Source organism: Miniopterus schreibersii, assembly GCF_964146895.1.
Source record: "Miniopterus schreibersii genome assembly, chromosome: 20".
NCBI classification, from domain to species: Eukaryota; Metazoa; Chordata; class Mammalia; order Chiroptera; family Miniopteridae; genus Miniopterus; species Miniopterus schreibersii.
The window spans coordinates 10,703,590-10,727,368 of NC_138122.1; the positions used below are offsets into that span (position 1 = coordinate 10,703,590).

The window sequence follows — 23,779 nt, forward strand, 5'->3', positions numbered from 1 at the left end:
TGATATTTTCAATTATATACCAGGTTGGGATTATCCAGGCCTCTGGTCACAAATATGAATGCTTGTCACGGGGACCTGATTGTGACTGTAAGACACATCCAATGCATTTCACTTCCACCTAGCACTGAGCACCTCGCCCCATCCGCTCCTGCACAGACTAGCTGATGGGCTGCTCCCTGGCGACACTTTTGCATTTGGACCAATATATGCAGCACTTACACTCCCGAGTTCCCACACCACGACAGTGATGCAGATGGGAACTGAAAGCCATATATTGTGACTCTGGCTGATCCCAGGACACTCAGAGTGACTCAGTGTTGTCGCCTCTCTTTTATTGGAGCATCCACTGTACCCAGAACACTTTCCAGGTGATTTTATTGCTAATCAAGGGAAAGGGAAGGCTTGGAGGGGAGACAGCAAAGAAAGGGAGGTGATTAAGGGTCCAAGGGTCCTAGGCCTGGCTGGTGGGTCTCCGAGAAAGGGGTGGTTGAAGGTGGAGAGTGGGGAGATCGGAGGGTAGGAGACTTGTCCGAGGTCTCAGGAAAGCCAGGGACATCAGCTGCCCAGGCTCCAGTGATTCAAATGCCTGTAGCCACCTCCAAGCCAGCAAGGCCCTTAAGAGCCCCAAAATAGCTGCTTCCGAAACCCGCCGAGGAATCCAACGAGAAGTGCCCATAGGGCCAGAGCAGACTTTCGGGAACATAGCAGTACTCAATAAAGCCCACAGTTTTCGGATCTGCCTGTCCCAAAGCATCCCCATCTGGAAGCCGTGTTTCTCCTACCCACCCCTTCCTGTAGGTGTCCCTTCCTACCCTTCCATTTATCCCGCGCTCACCTGCTGATCCCTGTCTCTGTGCGAGCTCTCAGCTGGGGCAGACAGACAGGAAGAGTAACATGGGCTGCTCCCCCCAGAAGCCACCCCCAGCCAGGCTCCTCCAGCCAGCCACCCCGAGTCCCACACAGCAGACTCCGCAGGACAAAAGGGAGCATTGGCAGAGGTGACTAAAATGAGATGTCAGGAGCACTGTTTTTTGCTTTATAAAACTGGGCACTGGGACACACAGAGGACAAAGCATGTCCCTGCTCTCCGATGCTCAGTCACAGTCTAGTGGAGCTTAGAGGAGGCATCTGAGCAAAGCCGAAAGATCGTGTAGATAGATGTCTGCAAGTCAGAAAGCAAGGGCCGGACATTCTAGGAAGAGAGAGCAGCCCCTCCCGCCCACCTCCTGGGGACCTGAGGGTAACTACGACATAGGGGTAACTGTGGGGAGAGGGCCTAGCAAGGGCTGCGCATGGTAGGTGTGTGCGTGGGTGAAGGAAAGGGCCCACGGTGCCTCCGCAGTGCTCAGATGAGGGCCAGTCTCCCCACAGCCAGCAGGAATGAGGCCAGAAAGGACAAGGGAAAGAAAACATCCTTCCCTGTTAGAAAGGATCGCTTGGACTCGGAGCAGAAAGAACTGATCTGCAGTTGAGGCCAAGCAACACACTAGTGAGTGGGGTTTCTCAGTCTGTGTGAGGGTCACACACTGAGGGGCCATCAGGATCTTCCTTCCCCAAAGGGTAAAGGGTCAGAGTGGGCCCCAGGGTGTCAGAGAGAGTGGGAGCATATGGAGTCCAGCCCGGAAGGAGACCCAGGCAAGCAGAGCTCAAGGTCTTTGAATCAGGGCTGGTGGCCCTTTGCCTTGAGGCCATGGGTACCCTGAGCTTTCACACTGCCCCAGGCTGCCCAGCCCCTACTGGGAGTATTCAAGGGCAAAGAACCCTAGACTTTAAGTCATGAAGTGAGATTAAAACCTTCATTCTTCCATTGAACAGCCCTGAGGCCTGAGACACCCAGCTTTGATTCCTCATGGAACAGCCCTCCCCTTCCCCTGCTCTGGAATGGAACACCCTAAGGGCCACCCCAGCTTCTCAGCTCCCTGTACGATCTGCTGAGACCTACCCCAGCACCACCAGGGTTCAGATTGCTTCTCTGTCTAATCCTGCTTCCTCCACTCCCAGCAGGGGTGGTCTTGAGGCACCCCCACACACACACACTAAGTTTTCTCAGATCTCTGCCTCAGAGTCAGCTTGCACGACCCCAACCTACGTCAGCCCCACCCAAGCCCGCCCACAGCTGAGCATGACTCGACTTCTCCAAGTGATGCCCTATGGTTGCAAAGAGGCATCTTCCATGGCAGCCTCCGGGAAGACTGTGAAGGCCATAAATTGTACCTTCTCTGTATAAAGCGAAATGCAGTGCTCACCAGTTTCTGAGAACTGTGGTCTCTGGGAAAAATGAGGAAGATAGGAGATTTCAGAGTTACCTGTAATGCCAAACTCTAGACGGGCATTAAAACGCCTTTTATACTGAATCCAAAAGCGTTGCCCTTTTTAAATTTAGAGACTTGTACTTTTTCCAAAAAGGCTCAGATCAGAAAAAGAATTTGACTTTTTGTCTTAGGATTCAGGCAAAGAGTAGACTTGAAAAATGTGCATAAAGCTGAAAGGTACATTAGGTGGCTTTCTGAGATTCCCTGTATTAAATGTTCGTGGCAAGGGACCTGAGACAGCACCTCGTTTCTTCCCCTCCCTTCCCCGGAGCCCTGACCTGGCCTCAGTTCTCCCTTACGGGGACACTGATCGTCTCTCGTCACATTGCTCTGAGTCGGTGACTTGGCCCTCGCGCAGCTCTTTCTCTCTCTTTTCCTGCCTGTCCCTCTGCGTCCCCTCCTTGCACTTTTCTTGGTCCCTGCTCTGTCTCTTCCCATCTCTGTTCTCACCTTCAACCAATGATCATCTGGAACAAATGCCCAGTTTTATAATGAAAGCATCAGTGTTCCTGACCTCTTGTTTTAGGAGCCAATCACTGGAATTTCCTATGTTTATTTTTAAACCCCTTAGTGAGGTGACCCTTTGCCAGCACCCCTCCGTTTCTGCATAGGATGCTGAGGCTCTGGGTGCTGGTTGGGCAGGTTTCCATCCCCCAGCCTCCTTCCCTTCCTTAGGGAAAGCCACCCAGCTCCTCTGGAGGTTCTTGGCCAGATGGGGAGCTCATGGCCACATCAAGCAAATCAGTTCTGCTATTTCTGGGCCCAGCCAGACTGACCCAGCCATCTCCTGTTGGGTCAGGACAGCTGCCTTAGAGGTGGGAGAGCCACACAGGGCACCAGGACGAATTGTGGCTCCCATGCGGCCCTCAGCACTGAGGTTAGCAGTGGGCCACTGGACTCACAGGGCCCTGAGCCAGGAGCTGGTTCTGCTACTCACGACATGTGCGACTTGCCTCAAGTGGATTGACTATTCTGTACCTCAGTTTCCCCATCTGTAAAATAAGAACACTACCAAGGCCCACAGCATGAGTTTACTGTGAGGTTTAAGTAAGTAAATGGTGGGCAAAATAGGTGAAGGGGACTGAGAGGTACAAATTTCTGGTTACAAAACAAGTCAGTCACAAGCGGTAATGCACGGCCCAGGGAATATAGTCAATACTATTTAATAACTTTGCAGAGTGACAGATGGTAACTAGACTCACTGTGGTGATCATCCTGTAATGTATAAAAATATTGAATCACTATGCTGTACACCTGAAACTAATTTAATATTGTATGTCAATTATAATTCAATTAAAAGAGAAAGCAAGTAAATGGCAGCCCATGCCACCGTGCTCGGCTTCCCCAGGCCCAGCCGTGCTGATCGGGACCCCAAAGTCAAGTCAAAGTCAGAACTAGCTGAAGAGCTTAGCCAGGCTGTGAGGCGGGTGCGTGCCAGCTACTCCTGCTCCTGCAAACACGCCCAAGAAGGGCTCCCACTTTGTCCTGTGGCTGTCTGCACAACCCAGCCCCCAGGTGGGCCAAGGGGGCCACCCACACCCTGTGCTTGCCACGCCACCCACCCTACAGTCCCACCTGCCCCACAAGCCACGCCGTTCCTTTGGCTGCTGCTCTCACAGGTCCCCCTTTCCCACCAAAGGGGGAGCTACCTGGGCCCTCCACGCATGTTCTCCACACCCCGCCCACCAGCACCCAGAGCCAGGGCTCATGGGACACGGCTGTTTGCATGGAGCCCGTGTCTGTCGCCCTCCCTGCCATCACCCTCTCCCCTCCCTCTGCTCAGCACACATCCTGTGATTTACTTGTCTGCTCAGTGTCACTGAAATGTCCTTCTCCCCACAAACAGCTCCTCCCTGATAAGGCGGCTCAGACCCTTCTTCAAGCATTAATCTGGAATAAACAGAATGCTCGCCCTGCCCACTTTGAAGGGGAAACAAGTGACTTTGTTTGACTTTGTCCCTGACAGCAGCTGTCCCCTGGCCCTCACCTCCCCACCCTGACCCTCCTCCCTGACAGGCCCTGCCCGCCCTGCCTCCGCCGCCTCCTTGTCACTGGTGGTGCGGTCAGTGCTCCAAGGCCACGTGCTGACCATGACGCCGGGGGACGCTGAGGCTGGGCCACGGAACAAGGGCTGAAACAAGCTCTTTCCCAAGCAATCTGCTGCTCACTTGGGCAAGTAACAACCACTTTGTGCCTCAGTTTTAAATACGTAACAGGAATGTTAGGTATTCAGCAAACGGAGACTGACTGGGTGTTTGGATGGATGGATGGATGGATGGATGGATGGCCCGACTTTTGTGACGATTGGTCTGGGACCGTGTGGGAGAATGAGGGAGAGAATGCGAGGTAGCATCATCCAAGCAAGAGATGGCGAGGGCCTGAGCCACGAAGACTTCGGGGGATGAAACGGAGAGACACGTTTGAGAGGGAGCCCAGAATTTACCAGGATAGTTAACAAGGCAGGGTGAAGAGAGAGGAATCCCGAAAAAGCTGCAGATCCTGGCTGCAGTCATTGAATGGTGGTGCCGTTCCCCAAAATAGGACTGTGCATGTTTGGGATTTACCAGCATACAGATGTCGGTGAGCCCACAGGAAAGTGATGTGCTTCCCCCTAAACAGTGTGCAGAATGACCTGTGCCAGGAAGAGCAGGCCCTGGGGGAGGTCAGCAGCTGCCGTGGGAAGAAAGTGACAGCCAGAGTGGACAGGAGAGAAACAAGGGGATCTATCTCCCTGTCCCCACCTGCTCTTGTCTTGTTATCAGTATGTGTGTATTCTTTATTGTCTGTCTCTCCACTAGGCTATAAACGCCACGAGGTCAGGAGCGCTGTGTCCCTGTGTTTCAGAGAGGGCCTAGCACATAGCGGACCCTCGATGTGAATTTTCTGAATGAATGTTGAGCTAGCCCTGAAAAGCTATCCTTAAAAGTTCCCCCGTCCCCTGTCCCGTCTTTACATTCTGCGGTTCTGCACTTTGGCCAGTAGGTGGCACGTGTATGCGCGTGAGGGACAGAGGCTGGGATTTCGGGTGTCTCAGAACCTGGGCAGAGGCCCTAAGTGAGCAAGGAGTGGATCTGAACGGCAGACATCATCTGTTCATGCCCACGGCAGACACCTCTCAGGCACCCAGCCCAGCGAGGCCCATGCTCCCTCGCCCTCTGAAACTCACCCTGAGGGGTCCGAATGCCACAGGCATAGCAGAGCCTGTCGCAGTATTGGGGTAACGGTCGGTCGGGGTGCAGGCAGGAGGGCTGATGGAAAGGGCTGAGAAGGGCTGCTGCCGCTTTCTTTGTGGCCTGTAAGCTGCTCTGACTCCAGGGGAACAAATCACAGGGTCAAACAAACCTGGGTCTAAATCGCAACTCCACCACTTACCTGCTGTGTTACCTAAGCCAAGTATTTTGCCTTCTCTGAGCCTGTTTCCTAATCTATAAAATGGAGATCCTAACAGTTCCTGTTTCAAAGAAAATTGGGAATAAAACAAGAGGGCCCTTTGGCACAGTGCCTTTCACATAGTGAGAAAAGTAAACATCATTCTAAAAACTAGACGTAAGCATTATTTGCATATCATAAAAGGTAATCCTCATTATAACACTGCAGGTGTCTTTATTACCCCACTTCCCAGATTGTCGGATTATATAACTCGCCCAGTCATACAGCCCATAAAGTAATGGACTCAAGCCAGGGGCTGCTCAGCAAACTTAGTGCGGGATGTCCCCGGTGTGGCAGGTACTAGGCCAGGTGATAGGGATCAGGGGAGGGGGAGGTTGCAGTCTAGGAGAGGCACACACATGCGGATCATTGCACAGAGTAAGTTCACTATTGAGACAGGATGCCCAGGATGCTGTGGGATCATGGACAAAAGTCACTTGTTCCAACCTGGAGATTCCAGAAAGACCTCATGAACCGGGCAACCCGCTAGCTAAGTCTTGAAGGCTGGGCAGGGAGACCCTGGAGGAGGGGAGAGAGATCTCCAGCATCCCAGTCAAAGAAATGCCCTGTGTGAGGAGCCCGTTATGAAACAAGACAGCTAGCTGCAATCCCCGTGTCTGGTGAGCCGTCTGGGCCCTTTCTTTAGCCTAACCCAGAAAGCTGAGGAGGGAACAGGGCACCAGGCCAGTGCCGAAGGGCCCCCTATGTGCTCTCATTGTCTGGTGAGCCTTTCCGTCAGAGCGTTCATCAGCCTGTAATTATTCCTCGGAGTCCTCCAGAGCAGGGCTTCTCAAACACTGATGTAATACAGGTTTCCTGGGGTGCTTTTCAACGCCAGGCCTGATTCAGGAGGTCTGGAGGTGGGGACCAGCAGCTGCCATCTGTAACAAGCTCCCAGGTGGGGTGTGACTGCAGGCCATCTGGGCTCACCCGAGGAACAAAGGTCTGCAGGAGGGCAGGCAGGTCTGGTTTTCTCAGCCATTATCTGCCCAGACTGTGGCATGAAAGAGGCTGAGTGGGAGAAATGAAGGGAGAAAGATCGGGAGGAGAGGGGGAGAATGCTGGAGGGGCAGGACGGGACACTGGGATGGAGGAAGACTCTGAAGGTGGGAGAGCCCCTGGGTGGATGAGGCCCTGGTGCCCTCCCTCCAGTCTGGTCAGCTCTCACACTCCCAGCATGAACTGGGCCCGCTCCCTACCCTGCCTGAGTCCCCGGGGCCTGGGGCTGAAGGCTGATGCCTAACAGCAAAGAAAAGTAGTGCCGGCAGCTAACCTGCTCCTGCGCCCGCAGCCAGGTGTCTCTGATCTGTCACCTGCAGCTTTCTTCCCAGCCTGTGATCCAGGCAAATCAGACTGGGGTCCCACCTCGACCAAGAAAACTGGTGCTACCAAGAAAACAGGCTGAGGAGCACCCTACCACTACCACCATGCATCCCAGCCCAGGCTTGTCCCTCCAGAAATGGTGGGAAGCAGCCAATCTCCCCATGTCACACCGCAGAGAGCCCTATATAGCTATCCCAGTGAGGGCCCGGAGGCTCCTCCTCTTTGCCCACCCCCAGCACTCACTCATCCACCCCCAACTCTATCCACCCACACACAAACACACACACGCACGCACAATATGAAAAGTGCCGACCTCAGAGGGAAAGGCCATGAGAGAGCCCAACCCAGGGATCTTTCATTTACTCAGTCAACAAATATTTATTCAGCACCTGCTATGTGCCAGGCACTGACCTAGAGATGGCAATACTGCAGCGACCACGACACTGTTCGGGAGCCTCCTTCCAGGAAACAGAGACAGACAGTATGAACCCAGGGATGGGGAACTGAAGCAGGTGGTGAGATGGGGAGCGGCCCAGGGGCTACTACATGGGCCCCGCTAGGATGTGAATTTAAGCTGTGCCCTCATTTACAAGACGAAACCATCTAGATGAAAATACAGAAAGGAGCATTCCAGATGGAGCAGAGCCAGGGCCAGGCCCTGAAGCAGGACGAGCTGGCTTGTTCAGCAAACAGAAAGGCTGAGGGAGGGAGGGGTGCTGAGAAGGGACCCAGGTCCCAGAGGTGGGCCAGGCCAGAGGTGCAGGCGCTCGCAGTGCAAACCACATTCTAGGTAACCCTGCAAGCTCTGAATCAGGGTAGTAGCAGGCCCGGTCCGTGTTGTTCATGAACTTCTCTGGTGGCAATGAGCTGGTCCAGAGTGGGGTGGAAACCCCGACCCCAGCTCCACTCTGCCCTCTGTCCTGCTGATGTCCTGTGGGAAGGACAGTCAGACGCTGACCCCTGACACACACTCTAGTCCCGAAGTCTAAGGCCTTCATGGGAGCACTTCCTACAGAGAGCAGTGGGGCCGGGGAGTGGTTCTATATAACTCTGAGCACAGGATCTCTCATTTCTTTTTTTTTCTTTTTTTTAAATATATCTTTATTGATTTCAGAGAGAGGAAAGGCGAGGAAGAGAGAGAGATAGAAACATCAATGATGAGAGAGTCATTGATCGAGCCTGCAACCGGGCATGTGCCCTGACCGGGAATCGAACCTCGATCGCCTGGATCCTAGGCCGACGCTCAACCACTGAGCCACTCCCGGCTGGGCTGGAATCTCTCATTTCTATAAAACGATATAAAGAATCTCAGTACATAAAAACCACTGCAGATTTACCTCCAGCTGGAGTCAGGCTGCGCTCCCAGGCCCACGCTCATCTTCTGCCCTCACTCATCGTGACCTGGGGCAGCTTCTCCTGCTCCCTGGCCTCAGTTTCTTCTCTGTGAATTCAGAACTAGACTGTGTCCCCTGCCCCTCCACTCCTGCCCTTGACACAGAGCTTGGAGAAAGTCCTCTCACAGGGAGCCACGTGCCCCACACTGCCCACCCATGTGGTGGCCGCCTGCAGGGCTGGTGGGGGCAAGGCAGGGAGGGAGACCCCCAGCTACCTGCCCAAATCCTGGGGGCCAGAAAAGTCTACAAATAGCCAGCCACCCGGCAATAGCGACCGAGGCACCTCAGTTCACATGATCTGTGGTTTCCTAATTAGTGCCGAGGAGCCGGCCAGGGCTTCGCTCTCACTGAGCCGGCCCGGCTAAGGCTGGGCAGTGGCCTCCGCAGGCTGGCTTCCAGCTCTGGGGACCAGCTTTCCCGGGATCCGCTCAGGTCGTCCACGGGCCTCAGCCACCCGACAGTTAATGCATTTTGTCCTGACTGACAGTAAGCACAACACAAAACAGTCAACTATTTTTATCTCCAGATTAATCACAAAAGGCTAACGTTTCCGCCTTCCCTGTGATTAAAAATTAGGAGCCCGAACTCTGTGGTGGTTCAAGATAATAACCAATCCTGCGAGGGGCGTTGTGAATAATGCATGTGCAGGCTCAGGCTGCTCCAGACCCCCCCGCCCCCCAGCCTCAGCTCGGGGCCCCTCTGGAGAGAGGGAGTGAGTCGCCCCTTCCTTACAGGGGAGCTTCAGCTGCCAGAACCACTGTTGATTTCTGTGCAGCCTGTGGGCCCCACAACATCCTCCCTCTACACCCACCCTCCCCACACACCCCAGCCCCATCTGCACCCCCACCCCATCTGGTGTGCAGCCAGGCGAAGGCCAATCAGTAATGCATAGCTCCATGAATAACTGCGTGATAACCGCTTATTTGGGAAGATGCAATCAGGACCCATTCTGAGCCTGGATGTTGCGTGTGCTAGTGTGTGCGCGCCTGAGTACTCACACTGCGCAGCCCCAGCCCCCCTCCCCATCTTCGCTCCCCAAATCCAGTACTCCCAGCACAGCCCTGGGAGCAGGAAGGAAAGGCTCCACCCCTCGCCTGCCTTAGCTTTTTGGAAAGGCCTCCTCAGGCTCCACACTGTGATCACAGGAGCAAAGGCCCAGAGACATTTGGTTCTTTGACGTGGCCACACACGGGAACCCTCTGCGAGCTTTCAAAGCCCCTGCTTCTGGGCCCACCTCCAGAGACTGGTTCAGCGGGTCAGTGTGCGGCCCTGATTTTAAAAATCTCTCCCAGAAGACTGTAATATGCGGCCAGGATTAAGAACCACTGCCTCAGGCCCGACGAATGTCAGTCCTGGAGAGAACGTTCCAGATCCCCTGTTGAACTTTCACATTTTGTATCTCAGGAGGAAATAAAACCGGGAGAAGGGCCTGCCTGCCCAGCGTCACCCCTCTGGTGGAGGGCACTTTCCATGGCCGCACCCCTGGGCTAGTTTATACTACTCCTAAAGTTTCCAGTGGTCCTTTCCACTCTTCCTGGCGCTCGGCAAGCTCAGCTGGTGCACCTCCACCCTGGACAGTTCATGGGGAGCAAGCTGCCACCGCACAAGGGAAGAGATAGGAGCCCAGCCCCAGCCCCAGCCCTCCCTGCTGGAAGGAGCCCATGCCAGGGAGATAAAGTTCCCTCTGCAGCAAAAGTAACGCCCACCCCAACTATGGAAAGCCCTCATTAGCCTCCTTTTGCTCACAGGCCACACCCGCACCCAGGAGGCCTCTGGCAGTAATGAGGGGGTACAGAGTGCCTTGATTGTCCAGCCCACACCCACCATCTGTCTGAGCCCAGGCCCCCCAAGAGGCTGGGCAGGGTTGGATGAGGCACACTTCCTCCCTGGGCCAGGATCCCGGGCGGAGTCCTGGGGCTGGTGAGGGCATCTCGAGACCCTGAGGGTTTGTTCTTTCTCAGGAATAAAAACTCCTCCCTGGAGGGGCTGGGGATTGGCATTCACGGGGCTGCAGTTCTGACCCAGGCCCCCTCAAGGCAGGATGGAGGCACAGAGCCCCTAGCTGAAGATGTCCGGAGCCTCCTGCTGTTTTTGAGGTGCCCTGGGAGAGCCACAGAACAGGGGAGGCCCTGGGGAGGAGAGGGGAACCAGGAAGGTTGTAGGAGCACGTACTGGAGGGAGGGCAAACTGGAAGGCAAAGCCTGCTGGGGGGCCGCCTGGAGCTGTCTGGAGCTGCTGTGGCCACCTTCCCTGAGCCCACCAGAGGGGAAGCTTACACAGGTCCTGGGCGGGAAGATGGACTTTCTCCAGTAACTGGGTCCTTTGTTCTAGGTCCCTAGCTTGTCACTCAGCTACCCCCTATCATTCGTGGCAGATGTGCGGTCAGCCTTTCCCAGCCTCCAGAGCTGAGGGACCCAGCCCCTCCAGGGAGGAAGAGTAGGGTTGCTCAGGTGGCCTCTAGGGAGACCAGCCCCTCTGTGGTTTGTCCAGGGAGGAGAGGCAGGGAACATCAGAGGCCACACTCCCCATGTGCCCACAGCCCTGGCATTAGAAGAGGCTCTGTGACTTTGGCCTGTCACCTAACTTCTCTGGGCCTCTTCTCCAAACGAAGGTCATGTATCATCATGTCTGCCTGCCCTACCTCCACGGCCATCGTCGGATCAAAGGTGTGACTCTGTCGAGTTGGCACATGTTTATGGGCCTTCCTTCCACCGGCACAGGCTCTGTGCAGGGCACTGAGGGAGATGTCAGGCTCCTCCGCCCTCCTGGGCTCCCAGCAGCAGCCACAGCCTCAGACCTGCTGCTGAACACGCGGCGGGAGAGGCGGGCAGGGGAGGCCCTTTCTCACTGGGGCGAGGGAGCTGGCACCGCTGTGAAAGGGCCAATCGCTCAGGAGATGCCAGGGGACGCACAGCCCCTGAAACGATGTCTCAGTCTTGAAAGGTGCCTGTCACCTGTCCCCGGAGAGGAAAGGGGCGGCCCCGTGCTCCAGGTGTCAGGGCCTGGCTCCCAGCCCTGGCTCTGTCACTCACTGGCAGGGTGCCCTTGAGCCTGCCCCCCCGAGCCCCAGTTTCTGCATGTTTGCAGGTGGGGGAATAGTAATGTTTACCAGCGAGACTGTCGTGGGGACGGAGTCAGACAACACATGGGACAAGGAGAGGAGAGGAGGAGTGAGAAGAAAAGAAACTACCGATATTATCTGGGCATCGGAGCCTGGCTCTGCCATCTGTGACCAAGGTTCAAGACGCCTGCCCTGTCCCCTCACAGGCTCATCGTGTGCAGAGGATGTGACGATGATATGGACCCCTCTGTGAATAAATATGCAGTGCATGTGCACGGGATTATCGCCGTTATTATTGTGACAATACAAGGGGATTAACGTTTATTTAAGTAGGAAAATTATTGTTTGTCATCAGCTCCATAAAGTCGGCCAGCTCAGCCGGCTGCCTGGCTGGACGACCGGGGTGCCCTCCTCCTGACCTCTCTCCTCTTCTCCCTACAGTGCCCCCCGATGACCCCGTCATCCTGGGGGGGCCCGTGATCAGCCTGCGGGCAGGGGACCCCCTCAACCTCACCTGCCACGCAGACAACGCCAAGCCCGCGGCTTCCATCATCTGGCTGCGGAAGGGAGAGGTCATCAACGGGGCCACCTACTCCAAGGTGAGGCCTGGGGGCAGGTGGGGGCGAAGGAGGGGCGGGGACCGCAGGAGGGGGGTCCAGCTCTCCCTACCCCTGCAGCTCTCTCTCACTCTATGTGTCCATCTGTCTGTCGCTCTTGTTTCCCCCTCTTTGTCCCTCTGTCTCTGTCTTTCTCTGCATCACTTTCTCTCTCACGCTGTGGCCCCCTTCGACCGACCTCCTGTCTCTCGGCTGTGCTGCCCTGTGTCTCTCCCTCTCTCTCTTTCCTGGGGTAACTGCTGGGCTTGGTGAAAACCCTAAGAATAGAGATGGTGAGAGGAGGAGCCTGAGGACAGAGTGGCCAGGGCCCAGGGATGCCCAGTAAGTTTGAATTTCAGATAAACAATGACTAACCTTGCAGGGTAAGTACGTCCCGGTACTGCATGGTGCACACTTATGGCTCATACTCACGTTAGTAAATTACTCACTGTTTATCTTACATTCAGTCTTAACTGAGAGCCTGTGTTTCTATTTGCTAAGTCTGGCCACCTTCCACGGCTGCCAGGTATGACTGCTGAGGTGCTTCCCTGTCCCAGGTGCCCAGCTCAAGGGCCAGGGAGGGCTGAAACCCTCAGCAAGCCCCTCACCCAGCTCTTCCTGCCCACAGGGCACTTTTTCCTAATTCACACAGAGCACTATGAGCTACAAGTGCTCTGAACTGGTCCTTATATCAGCCACATTGTTTATTTTCTGTATGTTATGATGGTTGGACATCGACAAGGCCCAGGAGAGACCACCCTTCTCAGGGTTAGCTAATTCCAGACACTTACAGAGAACACGCCTTTGGTGTGCAAACCAAACCCTCACCACCTCCTGCAGTCCTCCTGCCCCAAACAAACCCCTGCCAGGTGCTGGGTAGCTACACCACCCCCAGAGCCTAGAGCCTGCAGAACTATTCAAGCCAGCCAACCCTGAACCTGCCTCAGGGTCCCCAGGAAAACCACACTGAACACTCGAACCCTGGCTTTCTCCTCTGCCCCCTCTGCCTCCCAACAGACCCTGGTGCTCCCCCATGTGGCCCTCCTCTTGAGTGCTGTGAGTAACAGCCTTTTCCATGACAGCCGTCCCTGATCTGTTGGCCTCCCCCTACCAGAAAGAAAACAAAATCCCAGGTAACTTCCAAACAGCACCCACTGAACTCCATGCAAGCAGACTGTGAATGGCACTACAGACAGGGTTCCTGGACCTCAGAGTCTCTAAAGATGAGTGGGGCCTAGAAGGATCCACCACCCAGCTCCCTGACCTACAGGTGGGAACCGAGGTCTGACGAGGGAGTGACTCTCCTGCTCAGCTGACAAGTAGTGAGACACCATGGTCTCCTTCCCATGAGCCTCTCTGACTCAGACAGATGGGCAGCTGCTCAGAGGTTGCACCAGAGCTTCGAGCCAGCCAGCACCCCAAGCTCTGAAGCTGGAGGTTCAGGCCTCCAGAACCCCTCTCTCCTCCCCTCATGGCCTCAGACAGTTGGAGGTACACCACCTGCTCCCCACTCCCAACCCACCCCGGCTCCTTTTCCAGGGTCCTTAGAAAGACAAGCAAGCCTTTGCCGTCAGTGGAGGGTGTAAAGTGGCCTGTCCCTTCTCTGAGGCTATGTCCTTCCTGACAAAGCTGCCCCCCTACCAAGGAGTCAACCCCAAGGCTGCTGATCACAGTCCCCTCCCAGAGCCTGGTGCCAGAACCTGGAACAAAAGCCTTTCCTCGGGCAAGAGTCTATTCTGGGGGAAGCTGCCTATTGAGAGGTGAGTCCCTCCCTCGGGTCTTGGGTGGGAGCCACCCTGTTGTGTTATGAGATAAAAAAACATGGCAGAAGAAGTGTATCGTCCGCTGAAGATGAAAAGGAAGGCAAAGGGTGTTTCCTTCCAGTCTGGGCATCTGTCCAATCCCTCCCTGAAGTTGGGACAGCCTGGCCCCTGCCACGGTTTATGTCCTGCAGGGGACATACCCCCATCTGGCAAAGAGAAGGTCACCTTGCTGGACCTGCACAGAGGCCACCGTGCCCCCTTGCCTGGCACCATGCTGCTGCAAACAGGAACAGAGACATCAAGCTCCACCCTCTGCCCAGCAACCCTGTTCACACTCCCACTGGCCTATAATGGGAATGGGGCCTGGGTTCCAGTCCCTGGTCTGTGTAGCCCCAGGAAAGCCATTCCCTGGGCCTCAGCTTCCTCCTGTAAAACAAAGGGGTTGGATCAGCACTCTACTAGTCTGCTAGGGCTGACAAAACACAATACCACAGACTGGTGGATTAAACAGCAGCCATTTATTTTCTCACAATTCTGGAAGCTGGAAGTCCAAGATGAAGGTGCCAGCAGGGTTGGTTTCTGGTGAGATGCCTCTCCCCACCAGTCACCCCAGCATCCTCCCTCCCACCTGCCTATCTATGGGGGGGGCCTAGAGTCTCCACCCAGGGTAGCACCCTCCTCAACCTGGCCTTCTTTGTGAAGGGCATCACTGCAGGCCCCAGGGCACAGGAGTGAGGGTCCCTGAGGATGCAGGTCCAGGCAAATGGCACCGCGCAGGTCTCCACCTCCCCATACATCCCTGTTCAAGCATCGGCCCTCGTGGATTTCCCAAGCAGCTATAAAAAGGGGAAGCAGACAGGAGATTTTTTTTAAAAAGAAAAAGAAAAAAAAGACACACAGGTGGGGGAGGTGGGGGAAGAAGGAAGGAAAGGCGGCCTTGTTGCTAGGCAATTAGGTCTCACTCGAGGCCTCTCAAGGCTATTTGCATCTCAATGCTCGTCCCTTATTTAGCTCAGGTGTTGGGTTCCACCCACTGCATTCCCTCCAAACCTCCTTCCCTGTCACCTGGGGTCCCCAGGCAGACTACACCAGGCCTCCCGTCTCTTAGGCTCAGCATCTCCCCACTGCCCAGCTGAGGCCCCGGGGGCTTTGGGAAGAGCAGAGCGGCCACAGTTGCCTGCACTGGACAACCACACACAGGTCGCATTCTGTCCCCAGCTAACCCAGCCTCCAGGGCCACTGCCGTTTGAATGCCAAGTGCCTGCCCTCAGGGGTGGGGCAGTGGGGCACAGATAGGAAGCAGTGCCCTGGCAGGCAGAGTTTAGAGATGGGCCCCAGACCTCACACAGCTGCTGGGAAGCCTGAAAGCTCCTTGGATGGAGACAGAGAGCTGGAAGCCCATCCATGAAGCTACTGCTCTGGCGCACTCACTCCTGCATGTGTGTCATATGTACACCCAACCCCAGTACACACCTGCACACCCAGACGCCCTGGGTACTCCTGCACCTGCAAGAGCTGCCATCAAGGTCACATGGGGCAGCCTGGGGTGGGATCTGGCAGCCTGCTAGTGCCACCACACTGGAGGGAGGGCTGCCCCAGGCCTTAGAAATGGTGACCCCAGACACAAAAGACTCACCATTAATAATTCACTGGATGAGCTGATTTGCATCCTAACAAGGTTTTGAAATAGGAGGTGGGAGGCTGGGGCCCACAGTGTCCCCCCAGAGCCAAGTTCAGTGAAGGGGAGAAGCTGGGAGGGAAGGCCAGTGGGGCTGTGACGAGAATCAGCCAATGACAGAATGTTCGGCCTAGTTGGGGCCTTCAAAGCCACAGTCCAAAGGTTCATTTGCATATGAGTAAAGGGGAGCTCTATAAGACGGGAATGAGGGAAAGAAAAGGAAAAGCGAGAGGTGAGAAGATTAGGAAGCACAGCCCAGGTCTGCAGACCTGGCCCTTCCCCGGGGACACCATCCAGGGTCTGGGGTCCCAAGAGCTGAAAGCCAAGCTGTGTCTCCTATGGGTGCCGAGCCAACCACCTGCCTTCCCCCTTTCTCCCCCTGTTTAATGAAAGCATCTCCCTTTTCTCTAATTAGGTGGAACAGCTTGAACCAGAATTTTTATTTCCCAGAAAAGCACACACCCGGACACAGTAAATATGTCATTAATCATCATTCGGAGGCAGAGCAGCACCCTGGGCTGGGAGTGTGGGGGGCAGACCAGGGGCCTCATTAGCAGCACAGGCGTCCTGGTTGCCCTCCCGCCAGCACCCTGATGGCCCTGCCGTCCCCTGCAGATAGCAGGTCAGTGGAGGGGCTCCGGCAGTCACTTATGTTGGCTCAGTGGAAAAGTAAAGAAAGGAGATAGTATGGACCTCCCTCCCCACACAGACACACACAGACACTCCACCCCCGGAGTTATTTTCATCCAGGAAATTGTTCTTATTATCACTTGGCTATTTATAGACACAGAAGGTCTGCCGCCCAGCCCTGAGCTATTGTGTTGCTGTGGTGCAGCCGCAGCGCCCTCCCCTAGGGGGTGCTAAACCTCTGTGCCTGTCCCCGTGCAGGTCCCTGTGTCCAGCCAGTTCTGCACCCTGGCCCTGAGCCTGCTCCCCACCGACTGCCCCATGGCTGGTTGGAACTGACCACATCCCTCTCCCCCAACCCCTCTCCAAGGACCCCTCTGCCCAGGGCTAAGGCCACCACCCATGACGGCCCAGGGAAGGATATGCAATGAGGCCTCAAGCCACCAGCACCTGCCTAGGCCCAGGCAGCCTCTGAGCGTCCGGGAGAAACCGTGCCTGCGACTGCCCCGCCCCGTGGATCTCACTGGCATCGAAGGGTCTGGCTTTGGCTACAAAGGACGTGCTGACCTAGACAAGGCTCAGGCCATGTTCTACTGCTGGAGGCCACAGCTCTGCTCCAGCTGAGAAGGACCCCACTGGCCCGCGGGCCCCGAGAGCTGTTCCAGCAGCCCACATGACCTTGGCTCCCTGACCTTGGCGGCTACATAATGATTCTGACCGTTCCCACCTTTAATCGGAGATCATGCTCACCTCCTTCCAGCTGTGGCAGGAGGGTCACGGCTCAGAGCTCACCATTCTCAAGTACAAAGCCCAGCCCTGCCCAGCAAGTTCCTGATTCATTTTGAACTCAGTTTTCTCTTCTGCTAAATAGAAATAATGCTCCCCTTCTTCCAGGGCCTGGTGAGATTAGAGACGATGCTGTTGTTGTTTTAAAGGAGGTTTTGAGGAAGTCAAGTCTGTTATTCTGTTCCTGGCTCTAATCTCAGCAAAACAGGACTGCATCTGGCAGCCCTTTTCTGGAGGGAGTCAGTTCCTTCCCAGAATCAGCAGCCACCCAGGACCGACCAGCTCCTACTTGGGAGTGGCCCTCCTGCCCCGCACGCTTCCCAGCACGCACCCACCTTAGCAGGTCACCTGCGGGCTCAGCTCCCAGGGCACCAAAACTAAGAGGGAGGGAACTGAAAAGGGGTGCAGGGGAGGGATGATGGTGGAACTGGCTGCAGAATGACCTCAGGGTCCTGTGGAAACAAAGGAATGGAAGACAGGAGATCAAAGGCCTTAGGACTTAAGTCAGTTTCTTTCCTAGGGCTGCCCTGACAAAGTCCTACAACTGATGCTTAAAACAACTGAGATTCACCGTGTCACAGTGTGGAAGCCAAAAGTCTGCATGCACACAAGGTGCTGACAGGGCCACGCTCCCTCCCAAGGCTTTAGGGAGAATTGTCGCCTGCCTCTTCCAGCTCCTGGAGGTTCCTGGCCATCCTTGGCTTGTGGCAGCATCGTTCCAGTCCCTGCCTCCCTCTTCATCGCGTCTTATTCCTGTGGCTCTCTGTCTCCTCTGTCTCCCTGTCTCTCTGTCTATCCTCAGTCTCTCCATGTCTCCTCTGTCTCCCTGTGTCTCTTCCTCTTGTGAATACACCAGTCATTGGCTTTCGGGCCCATTCTCAATCCAGGATGATCTTGTCTCCAGATTCTCAACTAATTACTAATTACTCAGCTAATCTGTGAAGAACTTATTTCCAAATAAGGTCACATCCTGAGGTTCTAGGACATGAACTTGGGGGGGAGGGGGCGCTACTTAACCCACTACAAGACCCTTATTTCACCTCCATCTTGAAGTGTAAGCTTGGTCAAGCTCTATGGCCGCTCTTGGTCTCACCTGCTCTCTCACCTGTCGCGTGGAAGACAATGGCATCTGTCCTGCCTGTAACTTGGTCAGAGCTCTAATAGCTCAGGAAGTGAAATTTGAAAAGTTGAAAGGGTTTTTATCTAAGTAATAAAGCCAGCCCGGGTCCATTGATTCTGCGGCACCCCCACCCAAGCCTGCCCTTACCCCCAGGCCCCAAACTGCAGCCCCCTCTACAGACCATGTGGCTGCCACGGAACAACAGCTCTGCCTGTCCCACTCAGAGTTTCCTGCAGACCCAGAGGCCCCCGGACATGCAAGGCAGATAGATGGGAATTACTACAAGGGACTGCAGCCTGGTGTCCATTAAGCCCGGCCTGGTTTCCTCTCTAATCAGGGGCCTGCAAGTCCAGGCTGATTTCCACGCACAATGGGAAGCCTTCTAGTTCCTTTTTCCTTCTGCAGCCCGACACTCAGCCAGACCAGGAACCGTGGTAACCCCAGCTCTGCACAGACTGGTGCCTGGGGTCCTCCAAGCACAGGTCTCCCTCTCCCTGTAGCTGCCAGGCCAAGCCATCCCAGCCGAGTGACATGCTTTCTGTCCCTACCCCAGACCCTGCTCCGTGACGGCAAGCGCGAGAGCATCGTGAGCACGCTCTTCATCTCCCCCGGAGACGTGGAGAACGGGCAGAGCATCGTGTGCCGAGCCACCAACAAAGCCATCCCTGGAGGGAAGGAGACCTCGGTCACCATCGACATCCAGCGTGAGTATTGGCCTTGCCTGGGCCTGGAGGAAGCCACCTGCACCCCTGCCCAGGGCACAGGTTTTGGAAGGGACTGGGCCTGGACAACCAGCTCAGCAGAGCCCCACCCCAGCTCCTTTGGGTTCCCTCTCCTCAGGACATCCGAAGGCAGGAACCAGGTCAGACAGCTCCATGGACTGGCCAGGTTTCAATCTGTGGGTACCCAAAGGGCCAGCTTGTCCTTGTTGTCATTTAAGGTGAAAACATCTCAGATGAGGGTCCTTGGCAGATGACATGTTTAAGCCACATTCCCACACCTGTATAAGGTAGGACTTCCACATCACTGAATGTCCTGGTCGGCCCCTGGCCGCCCTGCTGGCCTCACCAGGTGGCCCACACAGTCCCTTGGAAAGGAAGCCACAGCAGAGCTGCTGGGAGCTAAAGGGGCCCTCGGGGTTCAGACCTCGTGAGTAGCACCAGCCCCTCTAGAGGATCTACAGGGGCCCTCATGGAAGGGCCGGTCAAGGACAGAAGAGGAAGCAGAGGGAGAAGAGTCAGTCCCTACTTTGCATGTGTTATCTCATTTAATCTGTACAACAACCGTTTGGAGTAGGTATGACTGTGGCTCCTATGTGGGGAAACTGAGCCCCTGAAAGGCTGATGAGCTGGCCCAAGGCCACAGAGGTTTCAATGCAGGCAACCTAGCTTTGCAGAGCTGTCGCTGGTAACCCCTCCTCTGTGCTTCTGAATGGTGGGCCTCAGCGAGGGTGTTATTACAATTAATATTAACAATGATGCTCTAAAACTACGCCAGCGTCATAGTCCAAAAGTTACCTAAAGGAGACTCCTAAAGGTCCCCTAAAGTTCCTGTCAGTCCCAGAGAACACAGAAGGGCTCAGCAAGGCGCTCCAGTGGCCTCACTCTCAGTACCGGACCAGGTTAGGTTTAAACTATCAGCTCTCAAAAATCAACTGTTCTTCCCTTAAGCCACCCCTTCTGCCAGGGAGCACAATGCCACCATGTGCTTGTGGCACTTCGGTCATTGGCTCTGAGCTCTGAGCTCGAGCTGCAGGCCAACACTCATTTCCTCCTCAGCATTCTAGTCCTTTTCAATCAAATTCATTTGAAAACACTTCCCCACCGCCCTGGCTCATCTAGGGCTTCTGGATACTGTTCCACGTGCCTCTCCAAGGATCTGTGTCCTAGGGTTTTCTGAACCCATATGGGGGCCCAAGAGCAGACATCCCTGCTCAGCTCTCGAGTCCTTGCAGACGCCCTTTGCATTCCAGAGGGTGGAAGAAATGGCAGTAACTTCAGATGGGCTCGCTGTGCACGCCAGACACAGAGCCGAGTTCTTGGAGAAGCTTTATCTTCACTGTCTCCACCAACTATTAGCCCCCTCTCCTCGCTCCACGCCAAGCAGGGGTTTTGCTTTCTTTCATTCCTCATTCAGTGAGAGCCAAGAACATCAGAGTGATGGGAGGGAGGCGCTCGCTCTGAGGGTCTTGTAAGTTCAGGGGTCAGTCTGAGAGGGGTGCCTCCCTCCCCAGCCCTCGCCCAGGCCCTGGTTCTCCACACCCACCTGCTTCTGTGCAGCAGGCGATCCATGGTGTGGAGCAGTAGGCCCAGCCCCCGAGAGGAGGCAAGGTGCTGTGGGTGTCAGCTGGTCCAGCGTCCAGAAAGGCTCCACCCGCCTTGAGCTGTGCCTGCCCAGCCTGTTGCTCTACCCAGGGACTCCAGTTCCCTGTCTGATTGCACTGAATGACTTCCCAGCTCCCTTCTTGCCCTGGGATTGACCGTGAATTAAAGCTAAGTCTGGGAGGAACGAACGTGGGAGGCACAAGACGTCCAGCCTCCAACTGCCAAGCTGCCAGCCATGGCCAGGGTGCAGCCCCTTCCTCCTTCCCTCACCAATCCCCAACCTGGTCGGGAGGCCTGTGCCAGCTACGAATCCTGCACAGAAGAAACCACCAGCTTGGCTCCCATGGCAGCAGCCTGGGCCCTGCCAGGGAGACCCAGGAGAGGCATCTGCTCCAGGCCACAGGCCCCTCCCCTGTCAACAAGAAAGTCATCACCACACACAGACCCACCAATATATCTTTTTATTGATTTCAGAGAGAGGAAGGGAGAGAGAGAGAAGCACCAATGATGAGAGAGTCATTGATGGGCTGCCTCCTGCACGCTCCCTAGTGGAGATCGAGCCCAAAACCCAGGCATGTGCCCTGACCGGGAATTGAACCTCGACCTCCCAGTTCATGAGTCAACTCTCAGCTACTGAGCCGCACAGGCTGGGCAGCCCACCAACTATTAAAAGTCATGACCCTAAATGCACTCTAATGAGATGATCAATTTATCAGAGTGTGATGACAGTCTGAGTCAGAGGAGGACACCAGCCCTGCCAGGTCTCTGGGCCCCAGCTGCCTGTCTTTCCCAGGACACCTCAGGCATCAGGATCAAGGTCAGATGGAGGCTGAGGACCCAGATGCCTGGTTTCGTAGGTCCGCCCCATGCGAGGAAGGACAGGGCCATAGTTAAGGCCGCGCAGCATTCTTCCTGGTTTGAATGTGGCTCTGCCAAGGTCAACCTGGTTATTCAACCTCTTGCGCCTCCACTTCCTCATCTGAATACAGAAGTAACAATGCTTAGCTTGTGGGGTTGCTGAGACTGCGTTAAATCATTCGGACTAGCACAAAGCCTGGCAGGTGGTGAGCACTTGGCACCTGTTTGCTTTGTTACCATGCACGGTCATGGGTGTTAGACCATCCCTCCCCCAGGACCCCCAACAGCCCTAACAATGGAGAGGTCTCCACCCATTTGTCCCTCCCGAAAGTGTTTGCATGCATGTGCCAAGCAAAAGCACAGCCTCCGTCCCCCCCAGCCTCCCCCTTCCTTCCTCCTCCGTTTACCCGTTTGTTCATTCAATAAGCATCCAGCTGTTTACTGTGGACGCCATGGGCTGGATGAGCTGCCTTTGCAAACCTGCTCATTTTCTCAGTCAACCAAGAAGCATCCACACTCAGCAAAAACACATGTGTTGTTTGTTTCCCTTGGTCTTTATATGTTACCCAACGGAAGACAAAGCCCCCAGATTGAGTAATGGGAGAGAAAGCTTAACACCCCCAAAGTCTCACTACATCTGGACCCTGCATCCAGCTGCCAAGTTGCAAATGGATGTGCTATAAAATCACCAAGTCATGGAATTTCTCTCTTTTCCCATCCCCTCCTCCATGTAATACTTCCCCTGAGCAAGTGCACACACACGCGCACACACACACGTTGTTGATAGAAACACTAACAGACTCTCAGCTGTAACATCTGTTCGATGTGATCTCTGTTCCAGCAACGACATCAAAGCTGCCCTCTGCAAGTTATGCAGCCGACAAGATGAGAGGGATTAAAATCATGTTTAATAGTTGGATATGGCATCAACTAGTGATGCCTCTGGAGCCTGGCTGACTCCTACAAATTCATATCCTGCACAACCAGAGGTGGGGGCTGGAGAGGCGGACGCAGGCCCCTGTGGCCAGGGGTGGAGGTGCAGTGAAAGTGGAGAGTGTGAATGCTTCCTGGGGCCCATTCTCCTGAGTCCTGCAGGAAAGGCTCGTATCGAGGGTACCAGATGGCAATTATCAAATGCCTACACCTCAGAACATGCTTCTCCAGCCCCCAGTGAGATGCAGCTCCTCCCTGGGTCTCCATGTCACTGGGGGTGGCACCCTCAGAGCTTTGGGGTGTCCAGCTTAGCTGGTTAGCCCTGCCTGGAAAGAGGGCTGGGACTCCTGAATAGTCTGGCCCTGGAAGCTGGTAGTTCTGGGCTGGGTGAGCAGCATTCACTGATGGGCAGCAGCTGGGAGTGGCTGCAGAGCCCTGGGGGTCATAGCTCTCCTGGAAGGTGGAAGGTGGAAGGAGAGCCCTCATGGCTGGTCCTTGCCTCGTGCATCTTTGTGACCACTTGAACTATGCTTTAAAAACTAAGCTTGAGAATATTGAAATGACTTCCCTGGGAATTCTCCAGGAAAAGGCAGGCAAGCCAGCTGTTCCAAGAGCAGATGCTCCAGGGATTGTGGTCCCATCGGGAGCTGGGGGATAAAGTGGGAGCAGAGGCCCCAGCACAGTCAGCCACCTGCTGCTCAGGAACCCGTGTCTTAACAAGAGATCTGCAGAAACCTGTGCAGCCTCAGCCCCAAGGGCCATCTCCCAGGCCCCAGCCCCCAGGCCCAGCACTGGGCAGGGAGGGAGGCCTGGCCCAGCTTGAGCACCAGCAGGGCAAAGGGGGGCTGAGTGGTCAAATGACACCAGCTCTGGGGAGCCAGGCTCGACCTGCAGCTGGAGAGCTGGGCTATGACTCTTGGAGCGGCTCAGGACCCCCACCTGTCATTTCAAGCAGGAACCAGGCCAGGCAGGCTGAGTCCTGCTCCCTTCCTGGGCCCTTCACATGCACCCAGAGGGATCAGCATTTTCCCTCAATGGTCTCTGGAGGCTGCCCAGGGCCTGGGCCTGGCCACAGGGACCATGCTGCCCTCTTAACTCACTGAGAGCAGGACTCCAGCCAGACCTCCACAGCATGGCAGGAAGAGGGAGAACCACTGGCTGGCATCTCCCCTCCCTGGAGTGTGGACACCTGGGCCCCCAGGCCTGGGAGCCAGGTGCATGCCCAAGAGCATGGGGGACACCAGCTTTTGGAGAAGGTCCCAAGCCAGCTCCTCTGAGCTCAGGGGGCCTGCTGTCTCCAAGCCCTTCTCTGAGCTGACTCTCCACCTCTCTGTCTCTTGGCTGTGGATCCCTCTGTCTCTACTTCCATCTCCATATCTCTCTGTGTCTCTTTCGCCCTGTCTCTTTCTCTGTTCCTCATTATTTCATTATTTTGTTTGGTCTGCCTCTCTAACACCCTGTCATTTTCTTTGCTTGGTCTCCCTTGGTCTTTTTGCTCTTAGTCTGAAATCTTCATCTGATTTTGTTTCTGTGTGTGAGTCAGTCTCTCTGTGTCTCTCTCCAGCTCTCTGCTTC

At 55.3% G+C, this 23,779-nt stretch overlaps 1 protein-coding gene across 2 annotated transcripts in view; it reads left to right on the forward strand.

Moving 5' to 3' along the window:
- Positions 1–23,779, forward strand: part of KIRREL3 (kirre like nephrin family adhesion molecule 3) — a 452,517-nt gene that overhangs the window by 404,957 nt on the left and 23,781 nt on the right. For both annotated transcript variants that reach the window (XM_081122433.1, XM_081122432.1), the window contains exons 5-6: positions 11,961–12,118; positions 18,643–18,793. In XM_081122433.1, coding sequence (XP_080978559.1) covers positions 11,961–12,118; positions 18,643–18,793 — 309 coding nt within the window. The remainder of the gene's footprint in view (positions 1–11,960; positions 12,119–18,642; positions 18,794–23,779) is intronic.